The 23,002-nt window shown below is 40.5% G+C and overlaps 1 protein-coding gene across 1 annotated transcript in view; it reads right to left on the bottom strand.

Annotated features, from left to right (window-relative positions):
• Positions 1 to 23,002, bottom strand: part of PLXNC1 (plexin C1) — a 456,593-nt gene that overhangs the window by 187,143 nt on the left and 246,448 nt on the right. Inside the window, exon 10 of the mRNA XM_086919059.1 lies at positions 13,620 to 13,747. Within this exon, the coding sequence (XP_086775185.1) occupies positions 13,620 to 13,747 (128 nt within the window). The remainder of the gene's footprint in view (positions 1 to 13,619; positions 13,748 to 23,002) is intronic.

Here is a 23,002-nt window from a genome sequence, read left to right as displayed (position 1 = left end):
GACTTGTAAAGCTCTCTGATACCCGCAAGGGTCTTGTTCGCGCTATATAAAACCTTCAAATAAATAAATAAATAAATAAATATATACCCAAACTTTGTGCCCACCTCCGTGGGTCAACCGGCTACAAGACCAAATTAAAGCCAACTTTTAAAACAAATTTAAGCGGCAACTTGCATTAATTAATATTTGAACATCGCTTAATCTATAAATGTCCTGGTTATAGGCTCATTGTTGTATCAATTCATGTAACTGTCAGTTATTTTGCAAGTGTTATATGACATTCCATAAAATAATACAGTTGCTTCAAGCATTCTTACAATGATTCTTAAGTCGTCCTATCAGAGGACAGCCAATGTACTTCCTCCTGCTAGAGGGAACTTCCACAGGGCCAATGCGTTCTATTTTATGCTATTCAGGTTTTTCTTTATCCATTCTTGTATCCACATTGTAAAGAACCCATTATTTTTTTCATGCCATGGTAAGTAAATTCCGTGTTTTTTTTCATTAAGTGTTTTTTTCTGTTGTTAGCGTCACAAGAAATTTAGCTCCATTTTTTAGCATGAAATATGATGGTCTGGACCGAAATTTAATGAGGTTTTATTCGGACAAAAGTCATATTGTGGGAACAAGGGAAAAAGCGGGAAACCTAACATAAGTTTGCATCACATGTCATTTTGCACTACTTTTTTAGCACTAAGTGTGTCCTCGCATCCATATTACATGTGAAGTTCCAGGCCAACATTTCACATAATGTGTTATTACGCTAAACTTGGGGGCATTTTGTGTAAATTACACATTGTAAATTATGTGTTTTGTCCGCGCTTAAGTTAAGGTACATTGCAATAATAATTGCAATGCAGAAACGTCGCTCCTTATCAGGGCCGGACTGGGAACCAAAATCAGCCCTGGTAGACTGCTGAGTCGGCCCCCAGTAGGAGGGGTGCGGCCGAGCTGTTTGCTAGGGCTGGTTTCGGCTGATTTTGTTACAGGGGGCTGATATTGCCGCCCCCGGTAACAAAAACGGCCCACAGGGTCCCAAAACTGGCCCCCACCCGGGCGGCCTACCAGGGAAACACCCGGTGCCCGCTACGGCCAGTCGGGCCTTCTCCTAGTTCAGAGGTCAAAAAGATCTCCTTTAATTTGATAGCAGAGATTTCTAATGTTTTTTTCATTTTGGCTTCAAAAAAGTTCAAAAATAGTTTAACAGGATATAGGGATGGAAATCCTCATGTGGCAAAGTTATCTGTGTCACTGTTCTTCTATTTCACTTTTAGTTATATGGCATCTGATTTTCTCCCCAGTGAACTGTATAGTCTGTGAGTCCAACGGCGGGGCTCAATATTTAGACAATGTTCTGCTGCAGAACTCCGTGCTGGCTAGAGGTGCATGCCAAGCATACCCTAACTCATATCCAAGTGTGACTATTGCCAAGCTAGGGGTTTGAGGCAGCTGAGTGGTCTTGATTAAGGCATTTTTTACCTCTACCAGTCACTACTAGGGCAGTCTATTGGTACTCCTCGGGGGTGTGTGTGTGTGTTATTTTTGAGGTCTCCTGTTAGTGTGATTGTTTGAGTGTTGTTGGCATTTTGCAAATGTGAACCCTGACACAGTTTTTTTGCTTTTTTACAAATTAAGCATGAAAGTGCTGTTACCCAAGGCTGCTATCCTACTCTGGTCAAGCCATTTTGATACAAACTGGCATCTGGCTCACCCTCTCAGAATTGTTTGGTACAGAAGGTCGTCATAGTCAAAGCAGGGATCTATAAGACATGCATCTGTGTTTTCGTTTAGGCATTTTAGGCTTTCGCAAACAAGGCCTCGCCCCACACCATTGACAAATTTAACTTAGAGACTGTCAGAGACCTGGTGAAACCCAAGACTTTCTGACTCTGAGTATGGGTGGTAAAAATGAAGGGATTAGTGACAACGGCCTTGATTTATATGGCTTCCATTGCAATAATGCTAAATATCACATGATGAGATGTTGGAGCAACCTAATATGAAGAAATTATAAATAAGAACACATTATCACGGAATAAATTGTGGTTTAAATATACTTGAGGGAACGTTATTTAAGAATTGCAGAAAACATAAAGAAGAGGGCAGGTTATGTGTGGTTGCACTCGAACTGGAAGCTGAGTTTATGATCCTGTGCACACCTTAAAGGATTAAGGGCCATCTGTACAATGCTTTTTTTTAGGTCGCAAATGGCCTAATCCACAGAATCAGACCATTTGGGACAGGAAAAAAGCATTTCTCTATGTACAGAGCCCTATTTTGCAATTCGATAACCTATTACCGAATCACAAAATGGGTTTGCGATTCGGGATTAGGAAAAACAAAAATATTACACGGAGCAAATAGAGTTAGCAAAAAACTCAACTAAACAACTCTATCAAGTGGTTTCGAATCTGTCCACTCCACCCATGTGCACCACCATTGAACCAACTCAAAATCTCTGCAATGAACTGGCAGACTATTTTAAACTTAAGGTCAATGACATCTATGCTAATTTTTCCTCAAAACTAACCTCAGAACCCCCTAGCTCCAACACAAATTATGCCCCCACATCCACAGTTTTGTCTGAATTTACTCAAATCACTCCCTCTAAGATAAAGGAAATTATGGCCACTATCAAGTCAGGATCACCACTGGATCCATGTCCTCCTATGGTAATAAAACCAGTGACTGATTTAATAGCTCCCATCCTAACAAACATGTGTAATGCTATGTTTTGTAAAAATAACTTATCCTAGGCAACTAATAACCGCAACAGACCCCCATTTGAGGCCACGCGTACGGATGCTACCGGACAACAATCAAAAGAGAATAGGAGGTCATCCATGCCCCTATCTACCTAAAGTGGGAAACTAGAACCATCAAATCATAAGGTTCAGCCCCAAGCAACGCTAAGTGCTATTTGACATCCTTTAATCACGGTTGGCGACAGACGCTATATATTCAGTGCTAAATTACCACTCCAACCACGGTCAGCATCTATTGAGTGTGTGCCTTTTTGAAATCAATACCATAAGATGAAACCTTGCGGATTAATAGACCTTGAACAATAATCCAAATAATCCAAATAGTAAAAAGAGGAATATATAAAAGGTTCACATCGCTACTCTTAAGGACCCAATACTATTCTAAAAACATCTCCATACAGAGATAGAATTCAGACCCAGGCCTAGCTGCAAGCACTATCATTTGGGAAATATCAAGTGGTTCTCCAGAAGAAGGCGTGAATACGCCGAAACGCGCGTAGAGACAAATCATTTACTCCACTTGTTTGGTCTTTTTTAACTGTTTTTATAAATATATGTATAAATTGAAACCATTGTCACTTGTAATATTGTCATTTGTAAAATTTATATGAAAGTAATTGTATGCTTTTTTAAGTATGTCAATGATTTGATTAAATATCTTTTGTAATTTTAATAAATTAATCATGAACAATACTTTTTCTTATTGTTAATAATTTGATGTGCACTACATTAGGTGATTTTTTGTTTGGCTACAACAATTAATGTTCCACAGTACCTGTTATTCCCCCAGGACTTATTAGTTGCCTAGGATAAGTTATTTTTATAATATTAGTGCCCTGACCTAGGAACTATCTAGCAGTATCAGGGGGTCCCTTCTGTTACATATCACATAATGCTATGTTTTGTTCAGGTTCCTACCCCTCGGTTTGGAAGAAAGTAATTATTAAACCTTTATTAAAAAAAACAAGCCTGGACCCTGCAGAATCCAAAAGCTACCGACCTATCGCCTCCCTTCCTTTTCCATCAAAAATATTTTAAAAAATCATGAACCATCAGCTGGCCAATTATATCGACCAGAATAAACTTCTTGATGAGACCCAATTCGGATTCAGGAAGGGTCACGGAACTGAAACTGCCCTAATAAAGGCGGCAGAGGAGATCAGAGTGATCATGGATCAAGGAGGTGCAGCAGTCCTAATATTACTGGACTTGTTTACGGCTTTCGACACGGTCGATCACAACATTCTGATCGACCGTGTCGGAAAGATTGGCATTCAGAACAAAGCCAAATCACTGCTGTCGTCTTTTCTTTCTGGCCGTGAGCAGTCAGTTAAACTGGGTGACTTCTTCTCCCCTGTTTTCACTTTACCCTGTGGTGTTCCTCAGGGATCCTCGCTAAGTCTGACGCTATTTAACATCTATGTGTCGGACTTGGCGAGGGTCATTAAATCATACGATATTGGTTAACATCTTATGCTGATGACACCCAGCTGGTACTGGCTGTTCATAATAACGGAGGGACAGTTGCGGCCAACTTTCAGGATGGTATGATGGCAATCAGCTCCTGGATGGACCATAATTGTTTAAAATTAAACTCAGACAAGACGGAGGTCATGATATTTGGTAGTCTGACCCCGTCTTGGTCTCCAATATGGTGGCATTCTGACTTAGGCCTTCCTCCAACTCCGGTCAATAAAGTCAGGAATTTAGCAGTTCTATTTGACAACAAGTTGTCATTTGTAAGTCATGCCAATGCGGTAGTCTCAGCATCTTTTTATACTTTAAAGATGATTAAGAAATTACTACCGTTTTTGCCAGCCAGTGCAGGCAAAACCCTGATGTTCACCTTGGCTCTTTCTAAGGTTGACTATTGTAATGGATTACTCCTAAATGCCCAAGAACAAGTACAGAACAAGCTACAACTTGTCCAAAACGCCGCCGCCAGAATCCTGACAAATACTCCAAAATTTTCCTCCATTTCCCCCATGATCCGACAATTGCACTGGCTCCCAATTAGGAGTCGCATTAAATTCAAGGCGTTATGCATCACCTACAAGGCCAGGAACAGCATAGGGCCAGAATTTTTAAAAAAAGCCTTGTCAGTTAATACGCCCAAAAGAGCACTGCGCTCCGCTACAGCCAATTTGCTACAAATTCCGCGCACAAAAAAAGTGAATTGGGGGGACAGACGCTTTATGGTTTTGGCCCCCAGGCTATGGAATACTCTTCCCCTCCAAATAAAATCTTGTCCTTCCTTGATGAGTTTCCGGAGACAATTAAAAACATGGCTTTTTATTCAATAAGATCTTGATCTCCTCTTGCACATGATCTGTACAGCGCCGAGACACCTCAGGGTATTTGTGCGCTAAATAAATTGCATAAATAAATAAATAAATACATAAATAAGGGGCATGTTAAGGGTGTCCATTCCTAACAGCGACTCGCAATGGTATGTGTGAATGTTTTGCAACCAAAATACAGTCGCAAAACATTTGCATTTTACTGCATACTTCAAGTAAGTGGTAACCCATTCGCAAATGGGAAGGTTCCCCCAAGGAACCCATTACCCTTTGTGAATGTTTGTAAAAACATTTTTTAAGAGCAGGCAGGGGCCCCACGGACTGCTGCCTGCTCTTAAAAAACAAGCATTTGCAATGCAATAGGTCTCGCATTAGGAAAGTTTGAGCTATTGGTATTGTAAATGACACATTTTTTATTTATGTGTTTGTTTTGAAAATAGCGAAATTAATAGCTTTGTCATTTACAATGGCAATAGTTTTAACTTTCGCAAATGTCACACCTATAGCATTTGTAATGCAATATGCGTAGTATTTACGTGACTTAGATGTATTGATATTACAAATAACAATGGCTTTTAATTTTTTTTAAATAAATAATACTTAAATAAAAGTTATTGTAATTTATAATGGCAATAGCTTAAACTTTTGAAAATAACTTTTGTGAAGATTATGTTCAGTGTATTTTATTGTGACGAAAATCCAAGAACAGAAGTGAAATATTAATACTTTTTGTGACATTTGTAATAAAGCTTGAAACATTGAGAGAACATATTTGAACCAATTGTTGTTGAATGGTTGTACAGATTGATGATGTGGTGGCGCTGAGTGATGTTGTGGTGGCGACGAGTGATGCTGTGGCGTTCAGTGATGCTGTGGTAGCGCATAGTGATGCTGTGGTGGTGCTGTGGTGGTGCTGAGTGATGCTGTGGTGATGCGATAGATAGGTAGAGTGAGTGCGATAGATAGACAGAGGGAGGGCGATAGATAGATAGAGTGAGGGAGATAGATAGATAGATAGATAGATAGATAGATAGATAGATAGATAGATAGATAGATAGATAGATAGATAGATAGATAGATAGATAGATAGATAGATAGATAGATAGATAGATAGATAGATAGATAGATAGAGTGAGGGCGATAGATAGATAGATAGATAGATAGATAGATAGATAGATAGATAGATAGATAGATAGATAGATAGATAGATAGATAGATAGATAGATAGATAGAGTGAGGCCGATAGATAGAAAGATAGATAGAGTGAGGGCGATCGATAGATAGAGTGATGGCGATAGATAGAGTGAGTGCGATAGATAGACAGATAGAGTGAGGGCGATAGATAGATAGACAAATAGATAGAGTGAGGGCAATAAATAGATACAGTGAGGGCGGGCGATAGATAGATAGAGTGAGGGCAGGCGATAGATAGATAGAGTGAGGGCGGGCGATAGATAGAGTTAGAGCGATAGATGGATAGATAGATAGAGGGCGATAGATAGATAGATAGATAGATAGATAGATAGATAGATAGATAGATAGATAGATAGATAGATAGATAGATAGATAGATAGATAGATAGATAGATAGATAGATAGAGTGAGGGCGATAGATAGATAGATAGACAGATAGATAGATAGATAGATAGATAGATAGATAGATAGATAGATAGATAGATAGATAGATAGATAGATAGATAGATAGATAGAAGGTGATAGATAGATAGACAGATAGATAGATAGATAGATAGATAGATAGATAGATAGATAGATAGATAGATAGATAGATAGATAGATAGATAGATAGATAGATGGCGATAGATAGATAATGTGAGGGTGATAGATATAGTGAGGGTGATAGATAGAGTGAGGGCGATAGAAAGATAGAGTGAGGCCAATAGATAGATAGAGTGAGGGCGACAGATAGATAAAGTGAGGGGGATAGATAGATAGAGTGAGGGAGATAGATAGATAGAGTGAGGGCGATAGATAGATAGAGTGAGGGCGATAGATAGATAGGGCGAGGGCGATAGATAGATAGATAGATAGATAGTAGGATAGGGTGTGTTGTGTCGTGTGGAAGATATTTGTAACATAGCAACACTTTATCGTATGAATGTGAGACATGCGCCTAAATGCGCGTGGGCATTTAGAATGTTGATAATACTTCTAATGCCAACGCTGAGTATGAAGGATGTCTGTCGGCAAGAGTGGCGTCATGTTTATGCATACCAGCTAGATGTTCCGTTCCTTGAGGGCTATTTTTCATACTTTTAGCAATAAAACCTCAAATTATCCGCTTCACGGTCTCTGTGCTGCATCACTCTTGAATATCATGCATGTGTTCTGTTACAATATCCACATTGGAACAGCGCACAGACTGTCATTGGTATGGCTTTGTAGCACTCTCTGTACACCAGATGTGATTTGCCAGATAGTTCTCATGGTTTCCATTGCAGACTGGAGTCTGACCACAGTGAGTCAAGAATTTGCTATCAGTAAAGTGAACAGGAATGTATGTACCTGAGGTGGGGAAAGTGTCACCTTTCAGTTGTGAGTGAAAGTTCTTTGTGTTTGAAGTGTTAACGCTTTCTAGAGTAAGGCAAAAGTGATGGAAAGCCTGCAAGGCAGGCAATGGCAATGAGTGATGTTGAATTGTGTAAAAGCCAATCAGAGGCACAGTTTGGTTGAGTGAGATGTATGTTCGATAGTCCGTTGTGCGCAGTGTTAACTTGAGCCGGGGGACTGTATAGTGGGGGGGGGGGGGGGAGAGGGAGGCACCTTCACTCATTTTTGGGGACCGGGTCCAGCCCTTTTTTCCCCTCAAAGATTTTGAATCAAAGTAAAAAAGAAAAGGATTAAACGGGAGAAGGAGGAGGAAGAGAAGGACGAACAAACATTGACGAAGAAAGGATTAAAAAAAAACTGTAACAGTGATATTAGGAGGCAGAGGGTGTTTGTGGTGGAGTAAAGAACCATAAGTTGGGAGCCGGGCTTCTGAGCAAAAAGTTAGCCCTGGTACTTATTATTATTATATATTACAAACTAAGCACTGAATATTGTGTATCTCGGAGGAGAGTGCTGCTGTGAACACGCTTTCTTCCCCTAAAATAGAGCCACTGCACTGTGTATCGGACGCTTCGTTCAACAGGGAATGCTAGGTGATGAACACAGTGGGTGCCTGTTTGAGGGAGTCTTTCGAGAAACTCAGAGAAACTCGGGGAAGTCGGGGACTGATATTTATTGCTGCAGGAGGTAACATTTACATCAGCGGAAAACGGAAGTATTACTACTTTATGGCAAGAGAAAACAAGAAATACAGAAGTGTGCCATTATCGACAAGCCGGTTAAAACAACGCCACATTTTTAACGTGTTAGCGCTATTAAATTGTTCTGTTATTCACACACATTTTTACCAATACTGCCATCTTGTGTCCCTTGGCTGTATTTTTTCGGCTGAAATGATTACTGATACCGTAAGGATTCATGTCCTCTGGAGAGCTACACTATAATTGTGCTGTAGCATATGCGTCACATCCTAAGTCTAAAAAGAAATATAAAAGATGCAAGGATACGGGACTGGGTGGGAGCTGTGCAAGCCAAGCAATGTTTCAGTAAAAACACAAATGCATCTGGGAAACAAGCAGGAAGTGGGATAAGGGAGGGGGTGGCAAATGGTGAGCACTTTTGCGGCCGCTGATGTTCTCAGTGGCCGCGCGACTCACTGAGAACATCAAAGCGGCCGCAAAAGCGCTCCCAAAGGCTGCAGGCGGACAAATGATGCGCGAGCCTGGCGCACATGCACTGTACCCGATCCACCTGCAGACTTTGGGAGCACTTTTGAAAGCCCCTTTACTTAATATCTCGCCAAAGCATCACTAACGCGATGGCTTAGGCGAGACCTAAAAACCCTCAAAGATCTAGCGATAGCACCAGAGTAGAGGAGTACGAATATGAACAACAGAAAGGTTGTGATAAAAAGAGTATGAGAGAACGAAAAGGGAGTAGGAGAGCATTGAGGGATGACAAGAATGTGGGAGGCAAATGGAATGTAAACACAATTGAAAGAGACATTTCTGGGATGATAGAGGTGCCCTGTATGGCTCTGGAGCAGGTACGTAGCATAATCAATAATATTAAGGGGGAGATGTCAGAGATTTTCCTACAAGCAAATCAAAAAGAATAGGATGGGCCGTGGCTGCTGGCCAGTTTTATTGGACAAGGTTTTATGGACACTAGTTTTCAGGTATTCTGAAAAGTAAGGCCAGTCAGCACATGGCCTCAGTGAGACAGTCTGGACTACAAAGGCTGGCATGAGCTCATACCTAACATCAGAAGACCTGTCCTAGGATGGCCAGCGAAAGCAGGCCTTTCAGAAGCCCAGGCAAACCATGCTTGGAAGAAGAGAGGAATTAGGGAGAGAAGGCTAGGTGAAAGCTGCAAAATAGTAGAAAATGCAGCAGAATACATAGCAGTGCAGAATGACATAATGCACCTAAACTCCAGGTCCGAAAAGTTTGTGGCTAGCTGGGCCATACAACTCCTGCACACTTCAGTGACCTACACAGAAAGGAACCAGTGATCCCTCTGTCTTTCTTCCCTTTTAATAGAACATATTGAAATGGTATCACAAATTAAAAGATCTGAAGATTATGTGCATGGATTTGTGTGCTGAAGGACATTGTAACGTGGTGTACAGTTGTCCTTAGCTCGGCTTCAAGCGGTTGTTAAGCTTTGAACCACCTTTTCTAATTATGTGGCTTTGATGCCAGTCCAAGTGTTTGTGGATATGTTAGGTTTAATCTAATTCTTCATAATGGATGTGTAGATTGATGATAGGATTTCATTTGTCAGTATTACTTAAAGAATCTGCAACAGAGGGAGCAAATCTTTAACATCTGCATTGTGCAAATGATGGTGACAGGAATTGTGTCTAATGAGTACTTTTGTTGTAGGATGACAGATAAGTGTGGTTTGAGCTGGATGTAAATAGGGTCAGATTGGCAACGTTAAAGTAAAAGAACACAGACAGATTTACATGAACTGCTTTGTAAGTACCATTTTCAGGTGGATCTAAAACATGGAAATACAGAGAAATTGACAATATTTTCCTCTGAGAAAGGTGACAACCCTTACTCCAAGTTATCAAAGAAGACTGATATACCCACTGGATGCTCTCAATCGTGGTTAGAATTCACAGCCAGATGCACCCCCTGGCATCAACAGAGGTGTGATTTATGCTTCTAAAACATGAGAGCAGCAGCTTCTCTCCCCCACAGAACATCTGTTGGACACTATCAGCAGTGCAAGCGTCACTCAAAGAACAGGCACATCCTGGCATTAGCAGTGCAAGTTTCCCTCTCTCATATGCATCAGTTGACAAACTTCCTATCTTCAGAGTACACCACAGCATCCATCACACAACAGGTACCACTGGACATCCGTAGTGCAAAGAATAGGTACAGCGTGGGCAAATGTGCAAGCGTCACTCCTTCACAGAACAGGGACCACATCGTAACAGCAGGGAAAGCTTCCCTTCCTGACAGAAAGCGTATAACACTAGAACAGCAACGCATGCTTCCAAATCTCACAGAACAGGTAAAGCGCAGGAACATCAGCGTGGGATCACAGAAGCCTACGCTCTCATCTAATGTGCAGCAGCAGAGCAACACCCTTGCCTGTCTGATGTGTATGTTTTAGTATGGTTGTATAGCTTGGCGAGTTCATGGATGATTGAGCAAGTACGTGAATGGTTAAGTCTAAATGGTTGAGTATAAACACCTGTTAATTTAGTGCAAAAAAGCACCAAGGGGTGAACATGGGATTTACAAAGACATATGTCATGTGATGCTATGTTATGTATGGATGGGTCAATGACTGTATTCAAACATGAGTAAATGCATAGGTAAGTGGAAGGTGGTGTGAGTTTTAAGAAACTTGGTGAGTGGAAGGCTAGATGGCTCACGATAGACTAATAGACAGATAGTAGATGAACGGGGAATGTCTTTCGTTTAAAATGCACGTGAAAAGAAATGTCTGTGGATTTATGGGTATTTATGCAAGGATGGGCGGAGGTTAGATTCTGTGCATGGGTAGATTAAACTTCCCTTTGTGTAGGTGGAATATGTACATGCCTGTGGTGTGTGTAAGGATCTGTGCATACATGGATGGATCTTGTGTGTGATGTGCATGTGTGCCCAGATGGCATAAGTGTATGGATGTTTGTAAATTACTTTGTTACGGTTGCAAATGGACAACTCCTTTAGTGCAAATGCTGAGCTGCAAACAAGGGCTCGTGACCTTGCAGGGCATGCACATCTACATGCCGGGCAACGAAGCATGATAAATCTCTGTGATGGGGAAGCGCTGTTACCGAATCGCAAGAACCCCGATACCGCACAGTTATTGGGGGTTGTCTTACGTGCATTTAGTTGGTAACCCTCAGTAATAGAATGTTTGTTACCAACAAGCATGATGTGTTTCATATGACACTGTCCCTCGGCCACCGCTGGTTTTAAGACAAGCTCATACCAGAAAGAATAGCAGTGAGTCATCTCAGCTTGATGTATACCATGTAGTTGACATATAAGTTGCAGTTCTCTGGTTACACATGCAACTGCGACTCAGACAACTGTGTTAACCATGTTCTATGATTTCTCAGAATATTAATCATTTACAGCACCTCAGAATGACACCACATGAAGCACTATAAGAACTAATTGCTAGGATGCTAATGAACTATCTGTAAAGTGTACCTGTTTGCACTGCTGTACGCAGAGTAAATATGGAACCAGCGCAAACACTGGCCTTGTGATCCAGTCTCATGCTGCAGAGATGGTTGGGTGACAGTCTGGGCGGAGCTTAAGGGAAGCGGTGGTAAAGTGTTGACAGCTTTGAAGACCTGACTTGAACCTGGTAAAAGTGCACAAAGCCACATTTGCTTACGACTCAACAGCGCTAGATAAAGTTAGTGGCAAGCAAATACTATGTTTTATACTTTTCATACACACAGTCGGATTCAGATAGAGGAAAACCGAGGTGGCAGAGGGGAACATATAATTTAAAAGCCAACTTCAGTTGCTGAAGTGCTGTGTCCCAAGTGCTGAAGAATCACAGCCAAGGCCTGGGTGGCTCTTGAAGTGTCAACGATGCTGTAGATCAGATCCCTGTGACCACCATTCCAGGCAGCCAAGCATTAAGTGGGAAGAAAAAGGTGGGGGTCAATCAAAGTAGCGAGGGTAAAGAAAAGTAAGTAGAAATTCTTTCCAAAGGCATTGCCTAATTAACAAGCAATGTCCAGAGCAAATGGTGGGGGCCTGAAGCAGTGGAGTGGGAGAGGTGAGGGGGGAGTCACGGGGAGATTAAGGGACAGAAGGCAAGCGACCGTGAAGTGCAGGCGGGGGGCGGGGAGCAGAGCCTTTGAAGAGCCAGAGTCAGTGAAGTGAATAATTAGGGGAGGAGAACTGGCAGGCTGATAGGCAGATGCTCAGGCAAGCTCGTGCACGAGGCGTCCACTTCCCAAAATCAGCTGGAGAGCCCTTGGCCTTAAGTATGGTTTGGCTGCATTAGGGCTCTTTTCCTATTCCTGCGGAATAGGAAAGGGGCGAGCCCTAATGAAAAGAAAACTTTCCATTTTTCTTTTTGAAATGCATCCCATTTTCGTTTAAGGAAAACGGGCTGAATTAAAAAAAAATGCTTTATTTAAAAGCAATCACAGACATGGTGGTCTGCTGACCCCACTAGGCCATCATTCTATTCATTATATTTAGGTGGGAGAGGTTAAATGTCAAAGTGTGGTGTTGGTGGGTGGCATCAGGACATGTATTATTATTTCTATTTGGCTAGGGGAGAGGGAGTAAATGTAGAGGTGTATGGGTCTTCTAAGGCCGCTGGATAGTTATATTTTGTAATCTTTGGGAGAGGGAAGGGAGGCTATGTTATGCGTGGCTCGCTTGTTACTCCTCTGCCAATGTGCATATGTTGAAAGTAGGGACTGAGGACTTGAGGCGGCCTAAACAACTATTATAGATGGGGTTAGTGACCAACATGGATGTTTTTAATCTGGAGGTCTGGGTGACATAATACACAACTCAAGCTTCACTTGTTGTCTATTTGATGACACTCAGAACTCCTTAGTGAAAAACATCCACGTTATTTGCTATCACCCATTAATCATTTTATATATTCTCACGTGCTTCTTTATAGGCAAAAAATAACATTAAACATTCACTGTGTTGGGCAGTAACACTGAAGTATATTGCCCTATCTCCCATTATAAAAGCAGAGTTTCATTTCGTACTGGAATATTTGAGAAAAACACCAACCCTTTCATTCACTGTCAGGACAAAATGTTGGTTTAATATTAGCTGCTCAGTTTATTTCAGACAGATCTAGCATTACGATGTTGGAATCAAAGTGGAAATGTCAACAGTGGATTAATCTAAGTGCTTTCTGAAATCTAGTCAGTAACATATAACGTTTCCACTTGAAAAAAAGTGATTTGTTATTCAGTCATATAGATGCAATAAATTAAGATCATACATTGCCTTACTTACTCAATGGGAGGGCAGCTGCTGGTTCCAATTAGCAATATTTGTGTTTGCTCTGTGAAGTTCTGACCTGTTATTGTCACTTTGGCTTTACCTTGAGTTGATATCTTTTTAGGATCAATAGAGTTGATAACCTATTGAAAATAAACATCTGATAAAATGCAATCCTATCATCATGGATAATAATCGTTGAAGTATTTTTATTGTGATTTATGACGAAAACAAACAATCTAAAAATATTGATATTCTTATCTATGGTGAAAGTAAATTACCAGTTTTGAAGCTAATTTGATTAACTTTGACATCATTATATACATTTATAACCAGTGGGAAGAAATTGATAAGAAATTGATAAGTAGGGCTAAAGGGTGTTCTGAAGCTCCCTTAAAGAAAAGGGCACACTTCTGAAAGGAATATGCTAAATAAAGTTTAGTACTCAGTTTAGTAGCTCAGGAAGATACAGTTACTATTGACCACATCCTTCCTGTCGACTGATCAGACCATCACATCATTCTACTTCAAATTAATCATCTGACTCATTACCTACCCTGTACACAGGATGCCCTTCATTCGGCGAGAAATCTAAGACAGATTCCCCTTGCTGACCTGGGAGAAAGGGTAAGAACAGTACTTCCCCCCAATACGAAGGGCCTATCTATAACTGAACTTACTACACACTACAATACAACAATGACAACCATACTAGACCAGGTGGCCCCCTTGAAGCAAAAAAGAGTCAGGAACAACCGATCGAGAGCCTGGTTCAATACAGACCTAAACTCTGAAAGAAGACATCTCAGAGCTGCAGAAAGACTCTGGCAGACCAACCCCTCCTCAACCCACCTTTACCAATTCAAATCAGAACCCAGGAAATTTAAAAAAACATATTAAGAATAAAAAATCTACCTTCTTCCGTAGTGCACTAGACAATGCCAAACCTCGACCCTAAGAACTCTTCAATCTCATTAAACAACAAACAGCCAAGCCTCCCTCAACAACCATGCAGGCTTCCAAAGAGTTATGTGATACCTTTGCCAATTTCTTTCACAATAAAATCACCAAGATTGAACGCTCCCTTGATGACCACCTCCCGTCAGCCAACAAAAACCCGCCCCCCAGCAACCCTCCTCGACACCCTCTGAGCAGCTGGAAGACATTCAACGTCCAAACCTTCCTCACACATAGCTGACCCTATTCCCGCCCAACTGGCTAAAAAGCTCAACCTCACCATAGCACCTCTCTCAGCCAAGATTGTAAATAGCTCCCTGAGTACTAGAATCATGCCAGACTGTCTGAAAATCGGCCAAGTCACGCGCCTTTAAAAAAAGAGAAAACGGGCTCAGACACAAACAACCCCAACAACTTTTGGCCTATTTCCAATCTCTCGCTCTTAGCCAAAATCCTGGAAAGATGTGTTCTCCTCCAACTTAACCAACACATTGACAACAAAAACCTTCTAGATACTCACCAATCGGGCTTCTGAAAAGGTTGCAGCACAGAGACAGCAATTCTGAACGTCATAGATGACATCGACAAGTCAGCCTACTCATACTCCTTGACCTATCAGCAGCCTTTGATAAGGTTGACCACAATCTGCTCATGAATGTACTGAGAGAGAGAATTGGTGCAGCGAGGTGGTCCTACAATGGTTTATCTCCTTCCTTCAAAACCGCACCCAAAGAATAAAAATTAACAACTTTGTGTCTGACCTTCTCCCCATAACCAGGGGAGCCCCACAAGGATCAGTTCTCTCCCCATCACTGTTTAGCATCTACATGGAGCCCCTCACCTCCATACTAAAAAAATCCAAGATCCTCTTCCACCTCTATGCAGACGATACCCAGATCTACCTAGAAACGTCCTCAATTGAAGACATACAGAATTTAAACAACACTGTCTATCCCACTATCATCTTAAACTCAACCAAGACAAAACAGAAATCCTTTTCATATCCAACAAGGAGCAGACACCCGTAGTCACAGAATGGCTAAATTCAATTGACGCTCTTAATTGCAATCTTACCCTGGCAGACTCTGTAACATCCCGGGAATCACTCTGGACCCAAGCCTAAACATGGACAAACATATCAAGAACACTGCGAAGAGTGCTTTCTTGAATCTAAAACTACTCAACAAAAGAAAACCCTTCATCCCCCCCAACAACCTTAAACTGGCCACACAATCCTTGGTTCTGTCCAGATTGGACTATGGGAACGCAACACTCATTGGCACAGCAAAATCTAACTTATCCCCTCCGATCAACTCTAAATGCAGCTGCCAGGATGATCACTGGAGTAAAGAAATACAACCACATTTCTCCCTCTCTAAAAGAACTAAAATGGCTCCCAATCGATATGCGTGCCAACTTCAGAACTGCATGCCTCACACACAAAGCTCTTCACACCGGTAAACCGGCCTACCTGGCTTCCAAACTCAAAAAGGCAGGACACTCGAGGTACCTCAGGAGCTCTAAAACTCTTATTCACATTCCACCTAAATCTCGCAAACAAAAAACCCTATTGCGATCTTTCTCAGGAAATGCGCCGAAAATGTGGAACTCCATCCCAGTCGATATCAGAACTAACCCCTCCTTCTTAAACTTCAGAAGCCAGCTCAAAGACCTCTTCCTCAACCGATCTCCTCTGAATGGAGAGCGGACTCACATTGTGACAGAGCTCGACTACCAAAAGAATCCTGCCCAGTGCAGAACACAGACACTTCAATAGGCTTTTCATCGCCTGTTTGTTGACTCGCTTCCAGTACCGCCTGAACAAGATTCGACAAGAGACAATCCTGTTTATTGTAACCCTGTATAACTGATTGCATCACAATATATGTTGTAAAGCGCTCTGATACCTTCAGGTCTGGCTAGCGCTACATAAAACTCTTAAATAAATAAATAATAGTACACTACAATAAGCATATATGAAAAAAAACTTGAAAGTACAAGAAAGAGACTTGACTAGTTTAACATGCTTGAATCCATCTGTGTAGATATTTTGTGTCTTAAGCGTACAATAAGAAAATAAATAAACTATAAAAGCATTTCAAGATGTTTAGCAAAGCATTGGAGGAAACTTGCAGTGAAATTTACATTCCTTGCATGCTCCCTATGAAGCCACATGAGACAACTTCCAAAGTTGAAGTTGTTTCACTGACAAATTACTATTTGCAATACTACTTGCCACCTCCTTTTAGGTATCATAACTTTTCAATGCTGAGGTTGTCTCTTTCTTGCCCCTTACTACTCGTGAATCAGAATGATTTGCAATACCTCTTATGCGAGTTGGAAAAGCTTTCTGTCTCACAAAAGGGGTTGAGTACATGGTCAACTACCACTTGAAGGTCTCAAACAGTATGATTTTATATATCGCATGGTTTGCGCCCACAAAACGATATAGTATATTTGACCCAAAACTATTTGGAGGTAGATGTTTAGCATTCTCCACAGTCTCCTACTGTATTAAACAGGTGGGTGGTTTAGCTTAATTTATCTTTACCATGATAATAGCACCCCTAAGGCCAGCCAGGTGTGCACAGATAGTATATCATCTTTATTTCAAATTAAACACATTTTTATTTCGAATTTACCCACCAAAGCTAAAAGAGCGTAAGGCAACAACGTATCAATTTAGGTCCTCATTCTAACTTTTCCAAGAATTCTGCATCAGTAGTTCAGAAGTGGGATGCTGAACATCCCCTTAGATATAGGGAACTATGGGGTAAATCCATTTGCTGTCCGAATCAAAAATTCCAGACCACTTCGAATGAGGACCCAGATTAAGGCTCTCTAACCCCAGAATCGCACAACAAATTCTCCAAGCAAGCAGAGTGTGTCTGTATTACAATCTTCGGGTTTAACATACTGTATTCCTCATTAGTCACTTCCCATCAGAAGGAAAAAATGCAATGATAACGCTCAACATATGCTATTACACTGTCAATGGCATCACAATGAACCCACAGACTCACAGAGTATTTGTTAGCCTAACGTAGCTCTAGCATCACTGAGTTCAATCAACAACTGCTACCAATGTGTTGTATATATATCAAATAGTATCCCAGTGTGTGATAGTATCCCAATGTGTGAAGATAAACATTGTAACATTGTAATCATAGAACCTTGTCATCAAAAAGTTACACTGTCACACAAACTTTATTTTCTTTCTTATTTAATGTTTGTAACCTACTCCATAGTGTCAATGTTCTACAAAAGGAAAGCACATTTTAAATGTATGCCCTTTGCATTTAAAATGTTTCTTATATCCTTACACATTGATGCATAAAACACATTTTAAATATTGGCACATTACCCTCAATCAAAAACACCAATTTCTCAAAACAATGACATACATATCTGCAATCTCAGGAAACAATGAATACTAAACAGATGACACTCAAATCCTTCTAAAGAATACTACATTTCAAGTCAAGTCAAAAGATCTTTATTCGGAATAAAAAACATCCATAAAAGTACAGACAGAATGCAATCAAAACAATACAGTACAAAAGTATGACATCTGGCAAACAAATTTAAGACCGATCAATCAATATCAATTTCAATTTCGCATTTACACACAGATTGTCCCTCCTTGCTAAAAACATCTTTAAATACAATAAAAAATGAATTCTAACAAACATAGTTTAAAAATGGATGAATAATGACAGCATCGTTAATAGGTCCACGTTAATAATGTGCAATGAAGCAAAATGTGCAAAAAAGAAATTTTAAAGTGCATAAAAGAGTGCAATGTGTGAATATTATACATCAATATGTAAAGTGGCTCGTGATCTAACAGCAGCTTTGAGGAAGCAGCTCACCCTGAATATTACTTCATCCGATCCCAGTAATAAGAAAGACCTCAATGCTATTCTAAAGCTAGTCAATTCATGTTTTCTACAGTAAGGCATTAAATAATGAGCGGAAAGCTTTTTATAAAAACCACAGAAGAACAAAAAGTGCATAAGGCTCTGTTTCATGTTAGGGTTACATGGACAATTCAGGATTTCTAGGTGTTTATTGTAACCCAAGGGGAAGTTTAGTAAATTTACTATACTCCCGTCTCGGAAGCGAAACAGTAAGCTCCTATTCCATCTGCCAAGATGCAAGCATAAATACCTGTGTGGAGGGCCTGGATGTTTAGTGTGAAGTTCAGAATAGCCCATGTATTTTATAACAGTGCATTTAGACAGGTTCTTCCTTTCCCGCTCTTCTCTATACAAATGATATAGTGCCCTAAGAATAACGGTCTTATGGGAGCGATTTATTAAACTGGGTGAAGTAAACAAAAAACCCTGTCCTACACTATCAAGGCAATCTTTTACCGCTTTTAACCATGGTATGCAGTGTGCCCTATCACATTTTAAACAGTCCAAAATTATATCACGGGTCAGAGTGGCAGCCAGGTTAATCCATATCTTTAGCCAGAAGAGTGCTGGTCTAGATCTTACAAAGTCTTCTATGTATGAGATGTTTAGTTCATTGTGACATACATAGTGAGGGGAACAAATGACCCCACCCAGCACCTTCCGACAGAACCTATTTTCTTCCGTTTGGATATGGGTACAGTTTGTGTAACCCCAAACCTCGGCGCCATAAGTGCCAGTTGGGATACATTGGGTTTGGTAGATCTTAACTAGTGGTGTGATTACATCAGCATAGTTGGGTTGTCTCAAGGAAGTGACACAATTTATGGCTTTACCCAACTTGTTCCTAGCATAAGATACATGTGCGTGCCACGAGCCAGTATTTGAAAATAGCAGCCCCAAATAGGGAAAAGTGCAAGTGCTTTTCAAAACATTTGACCCTGATTTAATTTCGGCAATTTTATAATTTTTGGGACCACAACTCATGATTAGGGATTTTTTAAAATTAGTGGTCAGGCCTAAGTCGGCCATAAAAAGGACAAATCCTGAGATTAAAGTGCGAAGTGCCTTTGGAGTGCGGCCCATCAGGACCGCGTCGTCGGCGTAAAGAAGGGTAGGTATGGGGACTCCATTTACATGGGGTACATCTTTTGTTAGAATACTCAGTGAGCCGCTCAGATTATTAATATAAAGAATAAAGAGGAGGGGGGCCAGCACGCACCCCTGTCTGACCCCCCTGCCTATACTAATGTCGTCAGAAACTTCGCCAGATTGGTTTATACGCACACGTGCTCTTAGGTCACTATGTAGAAAAGCTAAAAAGTGGACCAAGTAATCATCCAACCCATAATCAAGAAGGGTGGACCATAGGCGAGAACGGTTAACAAAATCAAATGCAGAACTTAAGTCCATAAAACCAAAATATAGAGGGGATTTCTTAGCAATATTATATTTTGCCATGATCAGACTCAGGTTCAAGCATTGTTCCACCGTACCAACATTGCTACGGAAACCGAGCTGGCTGGGATGTAAGATCTTACTCTCATCCGCCCAGGTTCTAATCCTTTTAAAGATAACCCGCCCCAGAACTTTCAAGGTGTTATCGATTAACGAAATGGGGCGGTAACACCCAGGGTCCAGCCTGTCGCCTTTCTTGAAAATGGGGCCGATTGTACTACAAGACCATGTTTCTGGGATTTGTTCATTCGTTAAATTATTAAAAACATTACATAGTAGTGGAGCCCAAAAGTCAGGCTCACACTTTAGCTGATCAATTGAGAGCCCATCAGGGCCGGGCGCTTTGTTTCCTGCGCTTTCAGATATGGCTTCCTCGACCTCAGACACAGAGATGTTAAGGGGGCTTAAGGGGAGGAGGGTCGTAGCGGGGTTGTCGGGTGTGGCATAAATTTTAGCAAAATGTTCAACCCACGTAGGTCCGGTGATGTTACAGTTAATTGCCGTTAAGTTTGAACCTATAGATCTTATCTTCTTTACCTCCCTTCAAAACCCAGTAGTGTCTTTCAATTCGGCCGAGCGTGCCAAGGAACCCCAGTGGATCTTAAGCAGTTCATTTGATCTGGTTCGTAGGGTAAGTTTGTACTCTGCTCTGAGTAACCTTATTTGGGGGATGTCCCTGAGTTCGGCTTTTAGGGCAGCTCTCAACTTCCTATTTGCCTTTGAACAGGAGGCATCAAACCATCTAGGTGTTTCCTCAGCTTTACTCGAAGCAGGTCTGGAAATCTCACCTTTTATTACAGAGCAGAGTTCAGTGAATGATGTAATTATATTAACCCGTGGCCATCACTAGTGAGACAATTTTCAATCAGAACTGGATGTTTTTTAATGATTTTTGCCAGGATTCCCCTGTTAACCACGCCCCTCCAAATTACCCTCAATTTATCAGTTGAAACCTCAAGCTTTCTTGCACCTATTTCATTTCGTGGGCACTTACCCCTCGGAAGTAGTAGGTGAATAACAATAGGGTAATGGTCGCTATAGACTTTACATACAACTTCAGCCTTTGTTAAAGCATTTGCGACAGGAGGTGAAACAAAAACGTAATCAATTGTAGTACCGCTCCCATGGCCAATAAAAGTGGGAAATGGGGCGGCACTGGTTTCTGTGCCAACGTATTCCATGCAGTTTACAAGGTCTCTAGTTGCAAGGAGATTTGACAGTTTTGTACCCCTTCTACATGGGGGATTTCTCGAGTGTATATGGGCATTAAAGTCCCCTCCTAGACAGATACCGTCAAATTTCCCGCGTTTCTGTCCATCCATAATCCCATCGATAAAATCAAATAAAAGAATAAAATTGCGATTAGGTTGGGACAAAAAGTCATTATTATAGAAATTGATCAAACATAGCCTTGTCCTTTGGGTATATGATAATGCCATGAAACTTGGGCAATTAGTTTGGAGTATGTCAATTTTAACTTCTGCAGATATTTTGACCCAGATAGATAGTCCCCCACATTTAATTTATAAACCATGTATAACTAAAAATAAGCAAAGAGTTACATGTGCAATGTGGTCCCATATTTCCATATTCCCACCTCAAGACTCCAGTGACATTTAAAAACCACAGGCCTTATGCCTTGTGTTTTAAAAATTTCACCAGGACCTCTCAAACACCATATTACACAGTTATCCATTAAGTATTCTCTATTGCTGTCTCTTTCTCTTTCTCACTCTCCTCTATATCTCAATTTAAAGAGAATTAACGTTCTTTTGTAATTATAATAACATTCTTATTAAATTAAACTCGTTTAAATATATTATGTATACATGTTTCAAAAAATTTATATATTAATTAAATAATGAAAAACATATATATGTTGAAGGTATTAGTGGCATATACATATATATATATATATATATATATATATATATATATATATATATATATATATATATATATATATATATATATATATATATATATATACATATATATATATACATATATATTTATATGTATATATATATTCATGTACACACACACACATTTTTATATATATGTATATATATATCAGCACAAATCTTCAAACCTCCACTGCACAGCGGCGAGAGAAGAGACAGACCCCACGCTTTCCAGGCAAGATGTTTTATTCAGTTCTTGTGCCTTCAAAAATGCAACGTTTCGACTACTAACGTAGACTTGTTCACACACCCATATGTATATGTATATATATATATATATATATATATATATATATATATATATATATATATTCACTGAAAAAAACATAGGTTTCACACCAGTGATAGTTAGGTGGAAATTTTACTCGCATAAAACCATTGAAATTCCTACGTTATAGTTAGTTGGACTCACTATAACTTGCGCGTGCAATGGCTGATGACGTCACATATTACATCACTCATGACATGGTCAGTGACATCACTCATGACATCACTGATGACATCTCAAATGACATCACTGATGACATCATCCAGTGAATGTGTATCTTTCTGAAACATAAATATTTTTTATATATGTATATCTAAAGGTTGGCCCCTGCCAGCTCCCTGCATGCTGCCGAAGCCATATTGCTCCCGCCCGCAGGTAAGAGCAATCGGTTGAGCTGTTTCCCTGCCTGCGTCCGTGCCGGCAGGGAAACAGATCAAAAGTCTGCTCCCCGCTGGAGCATTTTTGAAGCTTCCACCCGCTGGAAGAAGACTTTGTATTTGCTCTTGTTTGGTGGGAGCTTTAAGAATGCCCCTGCAAGCAGGAGGAAGCACACGGTTCCCTACTGACGCTTGTGAAAGTGAACTGGCCCAAGGATGGGCTCCTTTTGGCCTTTAATGGCTCTTGGAGGGGGCCGCATTCCCCCTCCCATCATATGTATCAACCACATCAGATAACTCATTATTGTCCTCTGGTAAGTGCAACATTTTGAAAGTATCTATTCAAGTATGGTTGAGAAATGCGGCAAAACGAGGATGAAATACTTGAATTGATACTTTCAAACTGTTGCACTTACCAGAGGAAAATAATGAACTATCTGATGTGGTTGATACATAT

This window comes from Lissotriton vulgaris, chromosome 1_1 (assembly GCF_964263255.1).
Source record: "Lissotriton vulgaris chromosome 1_1, aLisVul1.2, whole genome shotgun sequence".
In the NCBI taxonomy this organism is placed as follows: Eukaryota; Metazoa; Chordata; class Amphibia; order Caudata; family Salamandridae; genus Lissotriton; species Lissotriton vulgaris.
Note: the sequence above shows the minus strand (reverse complement) of the source record. Positions and strands in the feature narration are given on the sequence as shown.